The sequence below is a fragment of the Stegostoma tigrinum genome, chromosome 1 (assembly GCF_030684315.1).
Source record: "Stegostoma tigrinum isolate sSteTig4 chromosome 1, sSteTig4.hap1, whole genome shotgun sequence".
Lineage (NCBI taxonomy): Eukaryota > Metazoa > Chordata > Chondrichthyes > Orectolobiformes > Stegostomatidae > Stegostoma > Stegostoma tigrinum.
In genome coordinates this window covers 28,431,271-28,455,372 of record NC_081354.1, presented here as the reverse complement: position 1 = coordinate 28,455,372, position 24,102 = coordinate 28,431,271, and the positions used below count along the sequence as shown (strand labels likewise).

At 40.6% G+C, this 24,102-nt stretch overlaps 1 protein-coding gene across 9 annotated transcripts in view; it reads left to right on the top strand.

Annotated features, from left to right (window-relative positions):
• The window catches only part of inpp4b (inositol polyphosphate-4-phosphatase type II B), a 698,832-nt gene that overhangs the window by 491,621 nt on the left and 183,109 nt on the right, over window positions 1–24,102 (top strand). For all 9 annotated transcript variants that reach the window (XR_009443252.1, XM_048533451.2, XM_048533444.2 and 6 more), the window contains one exon: window positions 22,117–22,264. Coding sequence is in view for 8 of the 9 variants with exons in the window: in XM_048533451.2 (XP_048389408.2) it covers window positions 22,117–22,264 (148 nt within the window). In the remaining variant the exon portion in view is untranslated. The remainder of the gene's footprint in view (window positions 1–22,116; window positions 22,265–24,102) is intronic.

Below are 24,102 nucleotides of genomic sequence, written 5' to 3'. Positions count from 1 at the left end.
GTTAGTCTAAATAAGCCACATCTACTGGTTTCCCAATTAGCTTGTCTAGTTGCATCCTTGAAGAATTCTAGTGGATTTGTCTATCATGATTTCACTTTTGTGATGATGATGATGACTGGAGATGATTCTGTCATTGCTCTCTAAGCATTTTGCTGTTAAATTCTTGGTAATAACCTTGAGCATGATTCCCACTACCGATATCAGACTCATTGGTCCATAATTCCATTTTCTCTTTTCGTCCCTCATTAAATAGTGGAGTTGCATTAACTACCCTGCTGTTTGTTGGAGCTGTTACAGAGTCTGAAGAATCTTGGAAGACGACCACCAATGTATCCACTATTTCTGAGGCCATTTCCTTAAGTATTCTGGGATGTTAACTATCAGGCTTCATTCCAAATAATCTCTCAAAAAACATTTCTCTACTAATGCAGATTTTCTTTAGTTCCTCTGTTTCACTAACTCCTGTGTTCCCCATTATTGGCTAGAGGAATTATTTATACACCAGTTTTTCTTAGTTGCTACGTTATCTGTGGAAGGAGTAGGGTTGAAAAGAAACACTCCCACCACAGCCCTTTGTTCTATGTATACTGGTAAATTTTTCTTTCTAAGCAGAATCACTCTAACAAATTTGAGCTACGCTGTCTGAATACCTAGTTGCTGATATTTGTCTTGCCTGGGGAAAGACCCCCTTACTGGCTCCAACACGTGCATGGCATCCAGCTGAGGACTCCACAAAGATGATGACTGAATCTCTGTTAATGGAGATCAGCAACCAAGGAACCTTGAATACTTCATCTGAGGAGCATAGAGATTAAATAAAAATTTGCAAATTTACCATCCTATTTTCAGCCTGCTGCTGGACACCTACAGGTCAATGAGGCCCACAATACAGGCTATAGTGCCATATGCGCCCCTGTCTAATAATTTCCAAGAAATGGACGAGTTGAAGATGGGAGATGAGACAATATGCCCCTTCCCCCTGAAAATGTTAGCCTCTTTGGTTAGGTCTCAAAAACCAATATATATGTGGTGCTTCTGCAAGATTTACCTTATATGAGTAGGGCATGGTTCTAACAGATTCCAAGAAGAGGGTTGATTGATAATAATGAATAATGAACCAAAAATGCCCTCGGGGAATGGCTGATGACAAAACTTGTACAGTTACACAATCCCTTTGTGAATGAGGAAGCCTTTTTTTCCTAATAGCATAGTTTCACTATTTTGACTGCTCCTTGGGCGGAAGTCCCATGTCTGAGAGCTGCTGGGCCACTGCTGGGCTACAGACAGCAAGCAGTCCCTATTGTTAAAATTCCAGAGCCCCAGAACAAAGATTTGTCTGTCCTGTTCTGGCAGAAATGGGAAAGGAAGCCAAGAAGTTGGCACCCCAGGGAGCTCTAACTTTGGGAGGGCTTCTTGATTTCAAAAGGGAGCCAGTGTTGGAGGTTCCTCTCATCCCCCAACCTAAGACCTAGGCTGAATGGTTTATTTTGTCCCTAAGCCCCTTCACACGTCTCGATATTTAGATTTGGCTGGTAAATGGCCCTGATATGGCTACCTGGAGAATTTTACAGGTTCTTTTCGTGTAGATCATAGATTGCGATCTCAGTGATGTCTGTCCAGCAGTAAGATTCGTTGTGTGATAGTTCTCAGAGAACCCAGAAATTTTCCTGGTTCACACATGAAAATGTTTGAAGCTTGTCATCATTTCAAAGAGAGAAAAATGTACCTTTTTATATACACTGATATTATTAATCTCAAACTTTAAATATTTATCAAGATTTCCAGTCCATCTGTTGGAGAAGTTTTAAAGTCTATGTACAATCGATAATTTATTCATGTTAGTAAGGGCTGTTGGCTTCCTTTGTAAAGTTACTAAACATCTCTGCTATGAAGGTAGTAGTCATGACACAACAGTTCTACCCTGGGGAGAATAATTCAACTCTACTCACCTATTATATAAATCTTTCAGAATATATAGTGATATAGCGTTGTATATAATTCCAATATTATTGGTTGAAATAAAACGATTCAGTCTAATTTCTTCATACATTATCATGTGGTAGTATAATTCGAGATGTGAAGTTTGTTAATTCTCAGAGACTTACCATCAGGTGATTTCATCATTGCAGTCTGTGAATTAGTTTTTTGATGTACATATGAAAATATTGTGTCAACTTCCCTTGTTGGTATTTCTTGGCAAGCAGTGTTTAATTTGAGTTGTTTTTATTTGGTTAAGGAAAAGATTTGCATTACAATTTGTTGTTTACTGATATTGGATACTTCTCCCCTTGCATCAAATAATTATTCTTTATGAGCACTGAAATGGAGAAGAGAAATCCATGTAGAATTTTCCAATCCCTGAAAGTTGCCAACCAGGTTGACAGGGCTGTTAAGAAGGCATACAGTGTTTTAGCTTTTATTAATAGAGGGATCGAGTTCCGGAACCAAGAGGTTATGCTGCAGCTGTACAAAACTCTGGTGCAGCCGCACTTGGAGTATTGCGTACAGTTCTGGTCACCGCATTATAAGAAGGATGTGGAAGCTTTGGAAAGGGTGCAGAGGAGATTTGCTAGGATGTTGCCTGGTATGGAGGGAAGGTCTTACGAGGAAAGGCTGAGGGATTTGAGGCTGTTTTCGTTAGAGAGAAGAAGGTTGAGAGGTGACTTAATTGAAACATATAAAATAATCAGAGGGTTAGATAGGGTGGATAGGGAGAGCCTTTTTCCTAGGATGGTGACGGCGAGCACGAGGGGGCATAGCTTTAAATTATGGAGTGAAAGATATAGGACAGATGTCAGAGGTAGTTTCTTTACTCAGAGAGTAGTAAGGGAATAGAACGCTTTGCCTGCAACGGTAGTAGATTCGCCAACTTTAGGTACATTTAAGTCGTCATTGGATAAGCATATGAATGTACATGGAATAGTGTAGGTTAGATGGGCTTGAGATCGGTGTGACAGGTCGGCACAACATCGAGGGCTGATGTGCAGTAAAGTTCTATGTTCTATGCTTCTGCCATTAAACCAAGAAAACTTCTGAGATTATACACAAGCCAACATTTGGTGATTTAATTGCCCAGTTAAGAGCCTCAGCTGGGTCCAGGATTGGCTGACAGAGGGAAAGATGTGATTCTCATCCAAGTTAATGATTGCCTAACAGGGACAATACTTTATCAGAGTACATTTATGTAATATGGCAACAGAAACTTTTAATCATAAGAATGGTTTGATAATGCATTGAGTAGTATTTAGATTATTGTTTACCTCAATAATAAGTGCTCCGATTGATAGTCCAACAAATTGAATTGGAGCTGAAATGTCAGACAATTGGTTGTTGATATGTCATGGGCGAACTTTTCTTTACTGGGGTTCCAGTGGGGTTACTATCGGTCCTTATTGGTAGGCATGGAAAAGCTATTGGAATGCTGCCTTTATACCAAGGTCTAAAATACAAATGCAGTTGTTGAGGTCTACACTGCCAATAAAGGCAATTCAGCCCATTGAGCCTGTGCGTAAAACAAGCCCCTGACTTTTGTAATCCCATTTCTCAGTGTTTGGCCCACAGTCTTGCAGGCCTTGGCATTGCAAGCACACATCTAAATATTTTTAAATTGTTGAGGGTTTCTGCTTCTAACATCCTTAAGACAATAAGTTCCAGTTTCCCACCACCCTCTGGGAGGTAGAAGCCATGTTATCCAGGAGAATGGGGAAGGTGGGCAGAAAATAACCGTTTCCCCTGATTTGGAAGCCTGTCTCAGGGGATAGTTTAGGAATAAAGTCCAGGCTTTTTAGGAGTGAAATTAGAAAAACACACAGACTTGGGAATTCTTTCCTGAAATCAGCAATCGGTGCTTGGATAATTGTTAATTCAGAATCTGCTGTTGGATTTTTTTATTCACCAACATCATGAAGGGATCTGAAGTAACAGTGAATGTATGGACTTAAGTCACAGACCAACATGATTTCAGTCAACGTTGAATAGGCTTATGGGACTAAGTGATCTACTCGTTTATTATGTTCCTATTCATTGTAAAATGCCTTGTAATATTGTCTAAGATTGGGATCCTACTTGCTGTAACTCATAGCCCACCCCCTGCCCTCCAATCTGGCTAATTATCAAATAGCTTTGAACAAAGAGCTCAAAATTGTTCAAAGAGAGCATGAGACTTGGACTTTCTTGATTTATCATCAATTACTTTTATATTTTATTTGAGAAAACAACTGGTTGAAGGGTCACTACTTGTTCTTTGGGATATAGCTCATTAATTGAGTACCTTTTCATTTCGCACCATTGTTTTAAATAAAGGTTATTACAATTCACTTTGCTAGTACTGTGAGCTCATCAAAATGTGAGGACGAGGCTCGACTTTGTCTCTTGTGCATTGTACTAGCACAACTGTAACAGCACCATAGTGTAAACACTCACCAAAACGAGCTCCTGGAGTGAAGCAGGATTATGGCCCTTGCATCAAGCAAATAAGAGACAAAATAGGGAAAACTACCTTGGAGAATGCCCCCCATTTCTGCCACATCCTACCTGATGTCAGTCGTTACCTTAGTCCCCTACTATCCCTGAAGTCCTAGGGCACATCAGGTTAAGGTGGTACAGGGCATTGGTGAGGCCTCTTCTGGAATACTATGTCCAGATCTGATCACCCTGTTACAGGAAGGATATTATTAAGCCATAAGGGGTTCATAAAAGTTTACTTGGATGTTGCTGGAAACGGAAGGTTTGAGTAATCAGGAGAGACCGGATAGGCTAAACTTTTATCACTGGAGAATAAGAGGTTGAGGTGTGATCTTATAGAGGTTTGTAAAATGAAGGTGTAGATAAGGTGAATGGCAGGTGTTTTTTCCCTGAGGTGGGCCATTGGCCCTGTTATTTCTATAGTGTGAGTTTCTATAATGCAATGTTGTGCAGGAACGCAACTATTGCATTAAAGCAGAACCAACTGTACATGTAATGAATGCACGATACCCCATCTGCACTCAAAATATTTCACTCTTTTGTTGCTGATCATTATGTGCAGGGCTGCCCTGACATTCCCAGATGAGGTGGCAAGAGCCTATTGACTGTTATACCCTGATGCTGTGATGATTAGAGGGCCTAGATAGCCTGCTGAAAATTGCCTACTCAGAGTCGATGCACTGTACTTGGTCAATTTGCTATAGACCATGGAATCACCAGGAGAGGGGAAGTGGAATGGCAGGATACCTTCGGGATGTTTTGAGATTATGCTGCACTGGCTCTTGGCTGGTTCTCCTCCTTGCTGTAGGTGCATGCTGGAACTTCCTTGTCTCCCTGATATAAAGAGGCATCTCAATTAAGTTAAAATTTGAAAATCTCCCTCTCACCTTACAATGACTGCATAGAGTGCAGGTGTGAGCGCATGTTTGCAGCCACTCAGTGTCTAGATGTGGTTGTCCGAGGTGACCGTGACATTTCCTTGATGCTAGTCAAGCACTCATGTGCCAAGCCACCATAGTAGGGTGAATTTTGATAGACTCCTTCATCTTTCACTCTAATAAAGTTAGTATTTCTGGAATCTCTACGTATTTATCATGCCATTTATGGCTACCTACAGAGGCACATCATCCACATGGGGCTGAGCGGACCTCTGAGTTACAAAGACCTCGGACAATGTTTCCTACAGTGGCTGAGGACCTATATCAGTAGGTCAGTAGGGCACTGACCAGACTGTGCCCAACACCTCTTCTAGATAGTGGACCCAATGAAGAGAGTGTCTCTGTGCTGGCGGAGGCAGCAGATAAGTGCCGTGCCAGTGTCACTTCTGATGTTTCAAAGACATTAGAGCCTCAGAAGTAATGATAATCATGGAGGAGGATGTGGCCTGCTGTACTTCATCCTTCTCTGGTGGCTGCCAGTACCTGTGTGGAGAAGGAAGGGAGTAACTTGGGATAAACACGCACTCAGTTACATTTCTGATACTGCCTACAAATATGAGAACAACAGACTGGAGTGTTTCTTATTGACTTCTTGTTACAGTCCTGTCTCCTAATGAGTATAGAAGGTCAAGATCCATCCCTGCCCACTGAAAGACCTAATCTTCAACAGGGCTGATGATTTGAACCTTTGGCACTGTCAGACTGCTCTCGGTCCTCTATCTCCTGTTGTGGACTCAGTTATCTCACAAAAAGAGAAAGGGAAGGATTGATTGTCATGGCAATGGATGCATGAGAATTTTTTAAGCATGCATAGCTGTGTCAGCATCTGAATCCTGTAAGGATTCTTGTAAGTAAGTGGAAGCACAATGCCCAGGAAGTACATTTACATTATGAAGTGACTGTAAAACTTTTAGGGCAAATCATTTATGGGATATTGTGGCTTGCAGGTGTAGGTCTGTGGTACAGGTAGTCTGAGCAATGCCACTGTGTGTGTCAATTTGCAGTGCAGGGTGCAACTTAGTATGGCAGAGTCCATGAAATTTTCATTCTCTTTCTACAGTGGATCTTGGTTCTTTACTGATCATGACTAGTGCTGACGTGTGTACAACCTCTGTCCCTAGTCTGCCCTGCCTGGAAAGGAGTAACTCCCTTTTTTTACAGGATGTCCTTGGGGCTTAACTTCTATCGAGGCATTGCTGAGCAGAGGGGCCAGATTTTTGTCTGGCCTGAGACATAGGTGCCTCCCACCATCCCTGCTAACAGGGGTTCCAGCAACAGGTGCTGATAAAAGTGTAACCTTCCTGGTTGCCTGCTCCATGATTCACCACTTAACTTGCATAACAACTTGTAGGCACATGTATTGAAATGAAAAGAGCTTGAGACATGAGAAATCCTGGGCCTTCGACAGTGGCAGAACTGACTATCTCTAATGTACCCCAGTGCCATTCTTTGACTCTGAAATGGAAACTCCCAGCCATTTGAAGCTTGCACTAGGGTGAACAGCACTTAATAGCTGCTTAAAGTTGTTATCACTTTCGGGGAAGTGCCGCCAAATCACATGCTAATCGGACATTGGATTGGCCACCAGCAGCCGTGACCCTAGGATTCAAGACCCTTGGTGGGGGTGGGGAGATGCCTGTATGTGATCTGCTGGCCATTCAAGCTGGCATTCTTGCATCCAGCAGTGCCACTGGGTGATTTTTGCTGGAAGACCACCCCTGCAATTCCACTCTTTTGAAACCTCTAGGAAAGAGGAGATTCTATCCATGCTGCCCGGTCCATGACATAAACACAGAATGAACAGCAATTTATTTACTTTTTTTGTGCTTTTTTATGTCCAAAATTTAAAATGATCTTCATTTACTGGACTTCAAAGAAATTTTCCTTAACAATTATGCATATACATGGCTGGATAAAAATGTTTTTGGGTTCTATTTGCATTCCAACTTTATGTGCTAAACAATAGGGAAAGATGCTCCCTAGTTACTGTGTGCACAGGTTGTAAAAACTTGCCCTTTTAAAAGTATGTTTCAGGCTTCATTGCATTTGACGTACACAAGAAACTTTTGCATGCTGACCTGAGTTTTAACTCAGATATGGTGGACTGCAGACTCTGCCTCCCCTCCTACATTGTAAATCCACTTGGAAACTAACATTTTACAAAATCGCATCGGTTCCTTTCTTTCAAAAGCATGGTTTCATGTACATACAATAACAGTTGATGGAAGTCTGTTCTTTAGAAATACAGATGACAGATACAAAGACACTGGTGATAACTAGATTGTCATTATTTGCAGTTATTTGATGCTGTCTGTGTTGTGATTTACTGTTGTTTCCCTCAACACTTGTAAAGGCACAAAATCACTTCAGGGAGTGTTCCAAATAGACTCAGTTACTCCAAGGACAGAAATAGCCTATTCTCAATAATTCAAATATTTCACTGTTTTAAGACTGACCTTGTAACTGCAGACTCACAAGTTTTCATACTTGCTTATTGTCGCTAAAAATTGAAACTAAAGGAAAATGGAAATTCATTGATATTGATGAGAACTCAAAAATTTTTTAGCTACTAGAGATAGTGAAGCATCTTCCTTTAATGGATAATTTGTTTCCATGCTGTTTGTATTTGATTGTGCACGCAAAAACACTTTCAGCTGCACGCATAACGTAGTGGTTTTATTTCATTGAATATGAGTTGCTGTGAGACAAAATAAGAATCTAAATGAAAGCTAGCAAATATATCAAGAGCATTCCAAATGTATTTCCATAAATTCACATAAATAACCAAATTTCCTTGGGCTAAAAATTCAGTAGACCTATCCTCTCAAACAGACTTGTGTAACTGGCCTGCACCAGTTGAAAATAAGGTGGGGATTGTATAAACATTGTACTGACTTTTAGTTATAATAATAGTGATGAGCAGTCCAGTGCTAAATAGCTATTGAATGGCTATGCATTTTAGTAGGGCATCCACGTTCATGCAGGTCTCGCACCACATTGAGCTAGCCTGCACAACTTGGAAGTGAGCTTTGCACAGTCAGGAAGGAAGGATCACATCCTAAGTGAGACACAGCCTGGGTGAGTTTATAGTTTGCGGAATTTGCAGGCAGAGTGGGAAATTGGTGAGGGGAAGAGATGCTTTTTGCTTGCATTTTTTTGCGCATAGTTTGTAAAGTTTTTTACAACTGGATAAATTGAAGCCCAGGATCAGGGATCAAGGACAAAATAGTGATATCACAGTAAATCATAAGTTAATTGGTGAAAGCTACTAATTTGACTAGTTATTATAGGCTATTTTCAGGTGTAAGATAAACAGGGAAAATATTTATATGTTACAACCTAAAAGACGAATAGGAAAGTTTTTAAAATCGATTGAAGAGTGGGGTGCTGTAGGAAGGATGAGCAAATTGACTACAGCACCATGGTACGTGGAGCCATTCAAGATGGGAGAGAAAAGACAAATGCAACTGTAAATGGGGATAGTATAATCAGGGGAATAGACACTTCTTTGTGGCCAGGATCAAGAGGCCCAAAGGCTGTGTTGCTTGCCTGGTACCTAAGTTCAGGATATCTCCTCTGGATTGCAGAGGAAGTTGGAGGGGGAGGGACGGTCAATGGAGGTACCAGTGATATAGGCAAAAACAGAAAAGAGGTTCTATTGTGGGAAAGTGGGCAGCTAGGTGCCAAACCTGAAGCAGAACCAAAAAGATCACAATCTGTGGATTACTAAATGAACCACTTGGTCAGCAAGTTTAAAAAAGTGAAAGTGTGGCTGAACGATTGGTGTGGGCGAAATGGCTTTGAATTCGTGGGAAATTTTCACCAGCACTGTGGAAGAAGGGAATTGTTCTGATGGGATGGGGCTCCACCTGTATCATGCTTACACCAGAGTCTTTGTGAATTGCATAACTAAGGCTATGAATAGGGCTTTAAATGAAATAGTTAGTGGTTAAGCTGCATGGCAAATTGTGTAAATAGTTAAAGATAGGGAGGGCTCAGCAGAGATTGTTAAAGTTTCTAGAACATGTAATAGCACAGGGAGTTTGGAAAGGGCCAGGTTTCTAAATTTAGGCACAATAGATAAGGGGCAACTAAGACAAGGGGCAGCCAGTGCTGGACTGAGGGTATCATACTTAAATGCATGCCGTATAAATACAAGGTAAATGAGTTTGTAGTGCAGATTGAAATTGGCAGGTATGATGTGGGGATCACAGAGATGTGACTGCAAGGTGATTAGGGCTTGGAGCTAAGTATTCAGGAATACTCATACTATCAAAAGGACAGGGAGATGGGAAAAAGGGAGTGGATTTGCCTAATTAGTAAAAAAGTGAAATTTAATCAATAGCAAGAAGTGGCATAGTGTCAAAGTGTAGAATCTGTGTGGATAGACTTGAGGAACTGCAAAGGAAAAGAAGACCCTGATGGGAGTTGTGTACAGGCTTCCTAGCAGTAGTCAGGACGTGTGGCAGAAGATAAACCAGGAAATAGAAAAGTCATGTAGGAAAGACATTATTACAAAAATCATGGGAGACTTCAATATACAAGTGGACTGGGAAAATTTAGATTGATAGTGAATCTCATGGAAAGAAATTTATGGAATTTCTGTGAGATAGTTTTCCAGTGCATGCTTGTGGTAGAGCCCACTGGGGAGTAGACAGTTCTGGATTTGGTGATGTGTAATGGGGTAAACTTGATTAGGGAGTTTAAGGTAAAGGAACCCCCAGAGGATAGTGACCATAGTATGATAGAATTCACCTGCAGTTTGAGAGGGAGAAACTAGAGTCAGATGTATCAATATTACAATTGAGTAAAAGTAACTACGAAGACATGAGGGAGGAGTTGGCCAGAGTTGATTGGACAGGGAACCTAGCAGCAGTGGCAGCAGTTTCTGAGACTTATTTGGGAGGAACAGTAGAAATTTATCCCAAGGAAGCAGAAACATACTAAGGCAATGATGAGGCAACCATGGCTAACAAGGTAAGTAAGGGACAACATAAAACCAAAAGAAAAGATGTACAATGTGGTGAAGATTCGTGGGAAGCCAGAGGATTTGGAAGCCTTTAAAAACCAGCAAAAGGTAACAAAAATGCAATAAGAGGGGAGAAAATGAAATAGGACGGTAAACTAACTAATAATATAAAAGATAATTGCAAGAAGTTTTTTGTGATATCTAAAAGGTCGGAGAGAGGAAAGAATGGGCTGGCTGGAAAGTAAGGCTGGGGAAATAGTAATGGGGCGCAAAGAAAAAGTGGAAGAACTGAATTTGCACTTTGCATCAATTTTCATAGTGGAAAACACCAGCAACATGACCAGAACTTCAAGAGAGTTTGGGGTAGAGGTGAGTATAGTGACCACTACTGAGGAGACGTTTGGAAGCTGAAAGGTCTGAAAGTAGATAAATTACCAGGATCAGTTGGACTACACCCCAGAGTTCTGAAGGAGATAGCTGAGGAGATTGTAGAGGCATTGGTAGTGATCTTTCAGAGATTACTGGACTCAATGAGGGCCCCAGAGGACTGGAAAATGGCTAAAGTAACGCCCTCGTTTGAGCAGCAATGGAGGCTGAAGGCAGAAAACTATGGGTTCATTAGCTTGACCTCAGTCAATGGTAAGATTTTAGAGTCAATTATTAAAGGTGAGATTGTATGTAGTGCATGGTAAAATAGGGCTGAGTCAGCGTGGCTTTGTCAAATGATCATGCTTAACAAATTTGTTAGAATTCTTTGAACAGGTAACAAGCAAGTTAGGAAAAGGAGACAATATTGACATTACCTATTTGGATTTCCAGAAGGCCTTTGACATACAAGAGGCTGCTAAATATGAAAGAGCCCATGATGTTAGGGGTAAGGAGCTGGCATGGATAGAGAATTGGCTGACTGGCAGAAGGAAGAGAGTGGAGATATAGGGTTCTGTTTCAGAATGGCAAGAGACTAAAGGAGTTGTGCAGGGTTTAGTGTTAGGACCATAATTAATTACATTAGATGCTAATGATCTGGATGATGGAACTGAGGGCATAATTGCTAAATTTGCAGGAGACACAAACAGAGGTGGAGGGGCAGGTAATGTTGAGGGATTGAGAAGGCTGGAGAAGGTTTTGGACCAGGTAAGAGATTGGGCAAAGAAATAGCAGGTGGAATACAACGGTGTAAAGTGTGAGGTTGTGCACTTTGATGGGAAGACGAGGCATTGATTATTTTTTCAAAGGGAAAGGTTTTAGCAGTCTGAAGCACAGAGGGGCATGGGAGTCCAAGTTCAGGATTATGTTAAGGTTAACATGTAGGTTCACTTGGCTGTTAGGAAGGCAAAAACAATTTTAGCATTCATTTCAAGAGGCTGTAGAACACAGCAGACATGTAATGCTGAGTCTGTATAAGGGGCTGGTCAGAGTGCATTTGGAATACCTTTTGGGCCCTGTGTCTTAGGAAGGATGTTCTGGCATTAAAAGGAGTTTTACAAGAATGGTCCTGGAGATGCAAGGTTTACATATAAGGAGTGGTCGAAGACTTTGGATCTGTACTCAATGGAGTTTAGAGGGCTGAGGATGAATTGGATTGAAATTTACAAAAAACTAAGAAACCGGGATAGAAATGGACTTGGCGAAGATATTTCCTCTACAGGAGAATCTGTGACCCAAGAGCACAGCCTCAGTGAAAGAACTAAGATGAGGAGGAATTTCTTGAACCAGAGGGTAGTTAATCTGTGGAATTCATTGCTGCAGAAGTTTGTGGAAGCCAAGTCCTGAGTTTATTTAAGGCAGCGATAGATAGATTCTTGTTTGATCAGAAATTATGGAAGAAGGAAGGAGAAGGGGATTAAGAAACATATCAGCTATGATGAAATGGCAGAATAGAGATGATGGGCCGAATGGCCTTATTCTGCTCTTGTATCTTATTGTTTTGTAGTTATTTTGGCATCAATGAGAAGGAGGATTCCTAAGAAATCATGCATCAACTAAGATAAGTGTAACATTCTAAATAAGATTGATGTTTTACAGTTGTTTTTGGACTCACTGTATTTAATATCTAAATCAATGTAGCTAAATTCCCCACAACCCTGATTGTTAGTTTTAAATTTTACACTGTTCTTACCAATGACATATTTCTCAAATTCTATATTACCAACCCCAAAGAAGTCACCAAGCCTGACAATTCCCTTTTACAATGCTAAAGAAAGCATTGCAGGATTTGATTTTATTGAACACAACTGATTTCAGCAAAACAAATCTTGCTAAAAATGCCACACGGTGGAAAGATACATCAGGATGTATACATATTGTTCAGTTTCCATACTTCTGCTACTTCATCCGCAGTTTGTGTAACCTTGGAAACACTTCTCTCTGAAAAGTATTGCCCTCCAACAATGCAGCATTTTTGTTGATTGACTTAGAGTTGCATGAATTTGTGGCAGAAAGAGCTGAAAAGATTTTACACTCACCATCTAGCATTTCACATTTAAAGGTGTCTGCAACTCAAGTATTTGTTATTGGACTAAACCTTCTTGTGATGATTATAATTTGAGCTGAATCATTGTTATCTTCTTAGAATTTTCTTCTACTTATGTCATTTTGATGACTCAATCTCATTGCTTTGAGCAATTTTGTGGCCTTTGTTGGAGATAAATATCAGTACTTAAAGCTATTTTGATTTTACTTAAAAGTTATAGTGACAAATAAAACTTCAAACAGGAAAGAACCACAAGACAAAAAATTTTGCTATTAATCAGACGAAATGGAACTGAGAGAAAATTCCATAAGGTCCCCTGAAGTGTTTGTGATGACACACTGTATGCTATGAGCATTTCTCAACAATTTCAACAATTGCAGACAAAATGCTTTCCATTTGATACTCTTCTGTTCAAACCTCCCACTGGGAGCACTACTTTGACTGCTGCAATGATGACTTTTGTCTCAATCCCCATTTGAAGCATTTCTTCAGTGTGGGTGATAACTTAAAATGGGGCAATTGATGACTGGGAGGTTAACCTATGAAATGAAACTATTCAGAGATGATGGGAACTGCAGATGCTGGAGAATCCAAGATAATAAAGTGTGAAGCTGGATGAACACAGCAGGCCAAGCAGCATCTTAGGAGCACAAAATCTGACGTTTCGGGTCTAGACCCTTCATCAGAAAGGGTCTAGGCCCGAAACGTCAGCTTTTGTGCTCCTAAGATGCTGCTGGCCTGCTGTATTCATCCAGCTTCACACTTAGCTATCCTAAATGAAACTGTTCAGTAGTTTTAAGGAAACTGTGGTTTTTGTCTGTTCACAAAGTGTACTTTTCTACTTTCTGAACAAATATAGAACTCTTTCAATATAATACTGGATGAAGTTAAACATAATATTTCATTGTGGTTCTTATAGTTTTTTAAACTGTGCTTCTCTAAGTGCAGTCTATATTCAATATCATCAATGCACATTTTAGACAAATGTTCAAGTATCGAATGAATGCCCTTTATCTCACCGCCTTGTAACTGTGTCTTGTTTACTTCTTTGCAGATGTCTTATCTAGCTCAGCTATCTGTCCAGTTTCATGCCAATGTGTTTCTGTTTCATGGATTGTGTTTTATGACTCTTGCTTAAATTGAAAACAACTACATCAGATATCATATGGCAAGTCAGTATAAATCATTTCTCCAAACATCACCTTCACGTAATAAAAATGGAAAAAAAAATATAGCTTCATTAGCATTGTACATGATCAACAAAGAAAGCTATCACTCGTGAACAATGACTATTATCATGCATGAACAAAAAAAACAATATTCTGGACCACTTCCATTTGAACCTTCACATGCATTGCACATATAATCTTTAAAGTGTGCAAGCTTTCTAATGGTACACATGCATTGTTTGCAGCTTGTTTGATATCATGAAGTTATTCTTTGTCACCTGGGAATGTCATTCGTATGATGAGTGCTGTTGCCATGGTAACTGTTGCTGTTCTGTTGGCCCTGATGGGGAATGGTGTACTTATGGGACTGATGATTGTTCTGCCACTCTGTGGAATTGGTAGCCTCACATTGTTCTAATTAGTTGTCAGCGATGAAGGAATATCTTCTCTCGTTGTAAACAGTTGTAATGAATTAGCTGGTCCATCATGTTCACTGCATATGTTGTACTCAGGCCCCATGTTGCAATGTGGGCTTACTTTTACAGAAAGAATTGAAATTTTATAAGCTGGCTGGCTCTCCATTACTCAGTGTGGCAATGATTTAGCAGTTTTATCAAAGTGAAATGACCTTTTATCAAGTGAAGTTTGGCTTTCTGTTATTTTACTTTGATTTTCTCATTCGAACATGTTACTACTTCTGGCTTTAGTTTTTTGGCAATGAAGGAGTTGTTTGGTGACACGAGTGAATCACTTATCTTTCAGCTCAATGTAATAATTTATAGAATATGCTGAGCTGTTGCTAAATATTGAATCTGAAAGATTTCACACTTTTCCCTTCTTCATACTCTGCTTTTTTTTTGTTCTGTGATAACTGTCATTTCTGCTTTCATTTGCTTCTCATCATCAGTTGCTAGCTGCTTCTTGGAGTTGAGTCTTATGTTCTTTTTGGCTAAGTGTCAATTTTGTTAAGTTTCATATAGGGTTTCGCTTCAGTAGACCTAGTGAGATCTCTCACCATATCTTACCAAACTTGGCTCATTAACTACCTACTCTGCTCCTCTCACCCAGTGACAGCTGCCTCCTACCATTTTCCATTCAAAGAACAACTGTCCATTCAGTGGATATGAACAGTCATATGGATGTCAGAGAAGGGGAATAATGGTACAGTGATTCTGCAACAAGAATCTGGAGGTTTTAGTGGATGGGGTGGCCCAGAGGAGGGCCATTCTCTTATCACTGGACTGGCAGAGGGAACCAGTCTGCCAGACTAGTCATGTGGTGAAGGCAGGACTCAATTAAGGATTCAAGAGGGAATTGAACAATTGTTTGGATTAAAAATGTGCAAGGGTAGGGGAGGATAAGCATGGGGAAGATGACCTTCTCAACTCCACCCGGGTAAGTGCCATTGTCTTTTCTCTGCTATGTTACTCACTCTATCTCTGCTACTGCAACCACCTCCCAATAAGGCTCATGCTGTACCATGCCATACCATTTTTGCTATTGCCTGCAGCATCTTACCTCACTCAATCTTGTTGTCCCCAGCCTCGAACACCACCAGTCCTCCATTGCTTTTGCACTGCAGACTCAATTTCCCTGGACACCTTGCACCTTTCAACCATTTCCTCCAGAGCTAACAGCTATTTTAGCGATAGTAAGAACTGCAGATGCTGGAGTCAGACGTAACACTGTGTGGAGCTGTAGGAATACAGTATGGAGCTGGAGGAACACTGCAGGCCAGGCAGCATCGGAGGACCTGAGAAATAAATAGAGAGAGGAGGAGATGGGTGCATGCAGGCAGGGAGTGGTGGGATTGGTCAATGAGGTGGGAGATAAGATGGACATGTTGTGTCGGGTCAAGGAGATGTGGATGAGAGGCGGCTTGGGGTGGGATGATTTTGAAACTGGTAAAGTCCACTTTGAGACCATTGGGTTGTAGGCTCCCGAAGTGGAATATGAGGTTCTGCTCGTCCAGTTTCCGGGTGGCATCATTGTGACACTGGAGAGCGCCCAAGATGGACATGTCACCCAGGGAGTGGGAGGGGGAGTTGAAACGGCTCGCGACTAGAAGGTGTTGTCGTTTGTCAAGAACAGAGCACAGGTGCTCTACAAAGCAGTCTCTGAGCCTCCACTTGGTCTCACTGATGTAAAGGAGGCTACATTGGGAGCAGTGAATGCAATAGACCACATTGATGATATGTAGGTGAATCTCTGTCTAATGTGGCAGGTTTGTTTAGTGCCTTGAATAGAGGTGAGGGGGTGATGAGGTGTAGGGGCAGGTGCTATTTTAATCTCCCTTAATCTTCCTTAATCCTTCCTTTGTCTTTATTGAGGAGAAAACAGCCTATAAGAGTCAGGATGGGTGGAGAGGACCTGCCATCAGGCTCCTCACATCCTATGAGGAGAGAACCCTGTCCCTTGCAGGAGAAGGCTAGAACCGCTCCTGCAGTAGTATGCCAAGATGTAAATGCCCTACCAACCAAGTAAATACCACTTTTCAATCCATGGCCATGCTCGTATGATTTCTATATCAGTGTAATTGATTGTACTTCGCTTCTAACTATTGGCCACAACACCTCCTGTCCTGTATCTTTTAGATGCCAGTGGGATATCCAGGGAGTCAGTGGAGAAACAGCTGCTCTCCCAGAAGCCACCACCTTGAACTCTGAGAATGACAGTACAAAGTCCTGCATCCGCCCCCACCAGTTCAGATACTGACAGCACATTTATAAGTTTGGGAGCACAGGCTAGAGAGCACCTCACTGTTACAGCTCTGCAGCTGGCCAATGAAAAACTTTAGAGACCAAGCATTTGCTTGGCAACAGAGGACTCTATGGTATTGGAAATCAGAGACTTTGTCCATGTACATGGGGAGGAGCATGAGTGGCAAATGGGCATGAAGGAGGTCATGGCCCTCAGAACCCAAATGTTGTAAGTGTAGACCCAATTGCCTCATGCATGTGATCACTTGACTGCCTCTATGGACAAGTCAGGAGCTGCCAGATGAACCAAGTCCAGCGCCCTCAGGATCTTAGGGGCACTCATACCCACCTGCAGTTCACAGCCCCAGCCCTTGGTCCTCATGATCATAAGCATGGCGACTGGGAAAACTGACACTCATTCCAGGTGTCCTCTTCACACAAGGAGACAGGGGACAGTGTCAGAAGCACAGCCAAATCCCTCAGAAATTTCCTCTTGTAACATTCCAGAGGTGGCCAGTCCCTCCGCTTCTACCCTGCCTGCCCCTCTCCAACCCTGGGAAGGACAAGCATGCCTTGGTACATTAGGGCCATCCAGATCCATATGCTCTCAAGGTCACTGGAACAAACCTCCAAGGCCATTGCTGAGTAGGTTCCCTCCACCCCAGCTGCAGAACAGCAACAACACTGAGACATAGTGGGAGAGAAGAAAGAATTAAACATTTTGTGGGTTCTTTGGTGACTCAGATGATGGCACACTGTATCTAAAAACTTATGTTTGCAAAAAAATGCAGTTGGCTTTTCCCTACATCCTTTTGTGTAATCCTTAATGTAACTGTGCCACACATTGTCTTATATCACGTCTATACAAAATGTGCTGAGATGTTTGTCAAAAATATTATCTTTGGCCATTGCTTAACTTGATTTTGGGTTTTGTCCAAACAAAAAGACATTTTTTGAATATTATTGGGGCAGCATGGTGGCTCAATGGTTAGCTGTGGTGCCTCACAGTACCAGGAACCTAGGTTCACTTCCACCCTTGGGCAACTGTCTGTATGGAGTTTGCACATTCTGTCTATATCTGAGTGAGTTTCCTCCGGCTGCTCTGGTTTCCTCCCACAGTCCAAAGATGGTCAGACTAGGTGGATTGGCCATGCTAAATTGCCCATAGTGTTCAGGGATGTGTAGATTAGGTACATTATAGGGGGATGGGTCTGGATGGGATGCTCTGAGGATCAGTGTGGATGTGTTGGGCCACACTGTCGGGATTCTATGATCTATTGAAATAGCTAAAATAAAACTTAAGATCTAAGGGACGTAGCAGGTCTTCAGCATGTATAATCAATTCAGAACATCATATAATAAAGCTAATAGACATCCCCAAGCAGTTAACTATCAGCAAAAGGAAATTGCAATAAAATTCTGCGGTACTCATGTTGAACTGTACAATGAGTAATGCATCCAGTCTGGTTAATGAAATGCAACAGAGGCAATCAGACACTGAAGGCAGTGCATATAAAAGATAAAAGGCTGACCTTTATTGTCAAAAGACTGGATTTTGAGGAAAGGCTGTTGAAACTTGGATCTTTCAATCCAGAAAGGAACATGAAAGATAAGTGATACAAGGTGTGTAGAGAGTGAAAAAGGTAAATATTATTTAAATTTAATTTTTGACACTTAGTAGGGGAATATAGTTTGAAAACATGAAGAGGTAAATTTTGGATAATAATTGGCAAATTCTGCTTCACATGCAGTTATTGTTATGTGCAATGGTCTTCTCGATGGGGGAAAAACATTTTGCAGTGGAGTAACTTTTCTGTTCTGTTCTGTTCAATGATTGTAATGAATTGATTAGCTTTTCTCATCTGTAATAGTTTTGCAGATTGCATTTTTTTTTAAATCCCTGAAGTCTCAGATTCTTAGGTTGGGGCAAAATGCCTGGGTTTCCAGGTCAGCCAATCATCATGCTTTCCTAAATCTGTGACGCAGTAGAAAGAATAGTGTTTTTGCAGCTGGAATGATAACACCAAAGCTCTTTCTAGAAAAGGGTTATAATGAGCAGAACTAAGAGATACATTCTGCATGAAACGTTCAAAAAGTACCTATGCAATGACATAAATCAAGATAGAATGTAGGGGGCAGTGACCATAAGAGGGGAGAAACTAGAATCAAATGTCACAGTTTTACAACTGAGTGAAGGAAACAACAAAGATATGAGGCAGTAACTGGCCAGTGTTGATTGGAAGGGAAGGCTAGCAGGAAGGATGGTGGAGCAGCAATGGCAGAGGTTTCTGTGCATAATTTGGCACAGCAGAAATTCATCTCAAGGAAGAAGAAACATACTAAGGGATGGGTAAGTCAACCACAGCTGACAAAATCAGGGACAGCATAAAAACAAACAAAAAAACATACAATATGGTGAAGATTAGTGGAAAGCTAGAGAATTAGGAAGCTTTAAAAAACAACAGTGGATAATTATAGAGATAATAAGGTGTAGAGCTGGATTAACACAGCAGGCTAAGCAGCGTCAGAGGAGCAGGAAGGCTGATGTTTGGGTCTAGACCCTTCTTCAGGATAATTATAAACACATTAATGAGGGAGAAAATGAAATACGAGAGTAATTGAGTAAATAAAATCAAAGACAATTGCAAAAGTTTCTTCAGATATCTAAAAGGTAAAAGAGAGGCAAGTGTGGACATTGGACTGCTGGAAAATGTAGCTGGAGAAATAGTAATGGGGAATGAAGAAATGGCAGAGGAATTGAATAAGTACATACATCACTTTTCACAGTGCAAGGCACCAGCAACATACCAGAACTTCAAGAGAGACAGGGGGCAGATGGTGGCCATCACTAGGGTCCTGGGCAAGCTGAAAGGTCTGAAGGGAGATAAATCACCTAGAGCAGATGAACTACACCTCAGAGTTCTGAAGGAGCTAGCTGAGGAAATTGGGGATGATTTGGTGGTGATCTTTCAGGAATCACCGGAGTCAAGAAGAGTCCCAGAGGGCTGGTAAATGGCTAACTCCTGTTTAAGAAAGAGAGAAGCAGAAGACAGGAAACTGCAGGCTGGATAGTCTGACCTTGGTCATTGTTAAGATTTTGGAGTCCGTTATTAAGGATGAGTTTGTGGAGTACTTTGTAGTCCATGGCAAAATATGGCTGAGTCTTCATGGAGTCATCAAGGGACGTCATGCATGACAAATCTGACAGAATTCTTTGCAAAGGTAATGGGCGAGTTAGACAAAGGAAATGCAGTAAATGTGGTCTCTTTGGTTTTCTAGAAGGCCTTTGACAAGGTGCTGCACAGGAGGTTGCTAAACAAAATAACACCCCATGGTGTTAGGGGAAACATACTTGCACGGATGCAGGCTCTCTGATGAAGGGTCTAGGCCCGAAACGTCAGCTTTTGTGCTCCTGAGATGCTGCTTGGCCTGCTGTGTTCATCCAGCTTCACACTTTGTTATCTTGGATTCTCCAGCATCTGTAGTTCCCATTATCTCTGCATGGATACAGGATTGGCTGACTGGCAGAAAAGCAGAGAGTAGGGATAAAGGGATCTTTTCTAGGATGGCAGCTGGTGACTAGTGGATTTCTGTGTTGGGACCACAGCTATTCATGTTGTACATTAACAATCTGGATGAAAGAACTGAGGGCATTGTTACTCAGTTTATAGGTAACAGAAAGATAAGTGGAGAATCCTGCAGTGTTGAAGAAGCAGGTAAGCTGCAGAAAGACATGGACAGGATAGGAGAGTGAGCAAAGAAGTGACATGTGGAATATAACTTTGGAAAGTATGAGAGTATGCACTTTTGTAGGAAGAACAGATTCATAGGCTATTTTCTAAATGAGAAAACCTTTAAATGTTTGAAGCACAAAGGGAATCCTGGTCAGGACTTTCTTAAGGTTAGCTTGCAACTTCAGTTAGCAAGTAGAAAGGCAAATGCAATGATAGTATTTATTTCAAAAAGGCTAGAATACAAAAATAGAAATGTACAGCTGGAAGCTGTGTAAGACTGGTCTGACTACGTTTCGAACATTGTGAGCAGCTTTGGACCCTGTATAAAAGGAAGGATGTGGTGGCATTGGGAGTCTAGAGAAGGTTTACAAGAATGATTTTTCGGATGAAGGGCTTGTCATATGTGGAGTGATTGAGGACTCTGGGCCTGTGCTAGATGGAGTTTAGAAAGATGAGGGGCAATTTGACTGAAGCTTACAGAATAATGAGGAGTCCGGGTAGACTTGATGTGGGGAAAATGCTTCCATTAGTAAGGGAGATTAGGACCCCAGGGCACAGCCTCAGAGTGAAGTGATGACTGTTGAGAATTGAGATGAGGAGGAATTGCTTCAACCAGAGGGTGGTTAATCTGTGTAAATAATTGCCACAGAGGGTTGCGGAAGCCAAGTTACTGTGTATATTTAAGACAGAGATAGGTAGATTCTTGATTGGTAAGGGGATCATGGGTTATGGGGAGAAGGCAGGAGGATTGGGTTGAGAAATATATCAGCCATAAATGAAAGGTGGAGCTGATTCAGTGGGCCAAACAGCTTGTGGTTTTATGATTATCTTTAATTAATGATCTTATTGGGTTTGCCAAACATGTTTCTGTAATAGAAAAGTGTAATACTGTAGATTATGGATCAGAAATAAAAGCTGAAGTGTGGCAGTATCTGTGGAGAGCTTCAAGAATTGTCATCATGAATGTGATATATTAACTGTTTTTCTCCGAGGGTGCTGCTTGACCCGCTGAGTATTTCAAACTTTTTTTTTGCTTTCATTATCTGTTTGCGAAGTCCTTAATACTTGGACAGTATAAGGGGACAGAATCTTTAAATCAAAATAAATAAGAAAACACAATAAGAAAATGAGACACTCCCAAGTGTTGTCATTTGATGCTGGATTAGGACTCAAGAATGTTCAAACTTCTCTAAGTCAGTAATTAAAAGTTATCTGCAAACTGGATGCCATTTCAGATGGGAAGGTATTGACAATAAAGAAGAAAGTGAGAGCTGTAGGAACAAAGAAAAACAGTGAACACAGCTGTATAATTGAATGTTCTGTTGGTGTTTTTCCTGAGGATTTATAAACTGAGAGCAGACATTTTGCATATCCTACAAATTAAGTACATGTTGGCCTACTAATGAAGGGTGATCTGTATTTTGCATTGTGCGTAATAAACTTTTGTAAGATCATTAGATGAATATTTAATGGATGAGCTGCTGAAGCCCTTTGTACCAGTTATTGACAGATCACACGCTATCTTTAGGGTTGATTGGTCAAATAGACCAGTACAGTTACTGAGCAGCCAAACTGTTGACCACATAGATATCTGTAATTAGAGTTTTACCTATTTTATTTTAACTTAAATTACTTTATAATATGTTTATTGATCTCTTTTTTTATTGCAGTCTTTAAAAATATCATATGGAAAGTCTACAGATTGCCCACAGCTAATGGTAGGTGGCTATGTGTGAGGGAACAGATGGCTGAAACAACACTGTCTTTCCTCATCCCTAAACAAATGATCGCACTGTTCATCCAGGAAGATATGAGAAGGTATAGTGCAACAGCCTGACCATGATTTTATTTGATCTCTATTGGAACAAAATTGTACTAACACCACAAATTGTCAAGTAAATACATTATATTGCAAAGTGAAAATCCTATCCTACCTCCCAACACCTCTACCCTAGTCTCAGTTATTTGATTGGTGTATTAGTAACTTGACTAACGTTCATATAGACCTGCTATTGGTATTCTGGAGTAACCTGATTTAAGGTGCATGAAAATTTGTAAGCTTCACTGAATGATCATTTCTGAACATCTAAATCACATCATAATCTATGCTGTACTCCAGTATTTTAGCTCTAGATTTTCTTAGTATTTCGTAATATTGCAATTGTAATTTGGTATTTTTTTTATTACTTTCCTTGAGAAGATTTCCAGTGGAAAATTTATTATTATGATTGTAACTACTCAATCAGCACCACTGATTTTGGGAAAAGAAACTCACTTTTCTGTTAAGCACATTAATGTAGCTTCTCAGGGTATTTCATCACAAGCAATGATTGAGGTTTACAGAGTACCAAGACTGGCTACAGTTATATTAGATGTTGGTAATATGATCAGTAGCACCACCAACCAGCCTAAATTAATATACGAATATTTGCATGTTTGAACAATTTGAATGCTTGCCAACTCTAGATGGTGTAATTATTCGAATGCACAGGCAAATGCTAAGTAATATTTAAAATTTTAAAATGCATTTGTGGTATTTTAGCAAGACCTTTGGGAATGTGGATCATGTAGCACGGCTATGAGTCATTTATACATTTCAGGATTTTTGACAAATTTCCCCACAGAGAGGATTTTGAAGAAAATGTTACTTTAAGTAATAGTGTTTTTTAAAATTCATATGGAGCGGCATAGGTTGCTCTTTATTTTGTATCATTGCAGCAAAATAATTTGTTCTTACGTAACTAAGCAATTTTAATTATAATTGCTGATCTGTTGCTTAATTCTGTGAAATCGAGCAGCTAATAATTCCTATCAAGCCTCATTGCACCGAATACTTGATTAGTTATTTGAAATGATGAAAGAAGAACATGTGCAAAAGGCGCAAATATCTGTTTCGGTTCACAAGATATATGCATAATTCATATACAATGGGTGCAGATTACTTGGATGTTTATAGTAACTTTCTTATCGAGGGAAAAGCATTGAAGTTTGCAGATAGATTGAATGAGTAAATGGGGTGCACATGACTATGTTTTGTTCTCTGTGAATACTGAAGTATCATTGTTATTTTTACTGTTACTGCCGGTTCCTTTTTGGTAGAGCTCTTGTTCAAGGAATTGACAAAGTTCATCTGTAACAATTTAAGTGAGATTTCCATCCGCACTAATTGCCTGTCATTGCTGTCAAGCTAGATTTTTCAATGCCTGTATGAGTAGTTGATCTTGTGTCCCTACCCAATACTCCAGATTTCCTTGCTTCAGCTTCATATCATTCTCCTCCTATATGTCAGTAAATTGGCTCTTGTTGATATCTTTATGAGCGCTGCGTAACAACCTCTGTAATTTAAGCAAGAGCAAAATACTGCGGATGCAGGAAATCTGAAACCAATGCAGAAAATGCTGGAGAAACTCTGATAAGTATTTTCTATTTTCCTTTCCTCTCCAAAGTCCTTGAATATGTCCTCTCAGCTCCACACCTGATTCCCTCCACTCGGTGCTACAGCAGACTGAAAACCCCAAAATTGCTCTTAATAACCTCATAAATGACATTCTATTGACTATGATAAAGGTAAGCTATCATGGTTGACAAATATCATTGTCAATTTGCCTACACCCTTTGATGCAGTTCATCACATCAAATCCCTGTAACACCTTTCC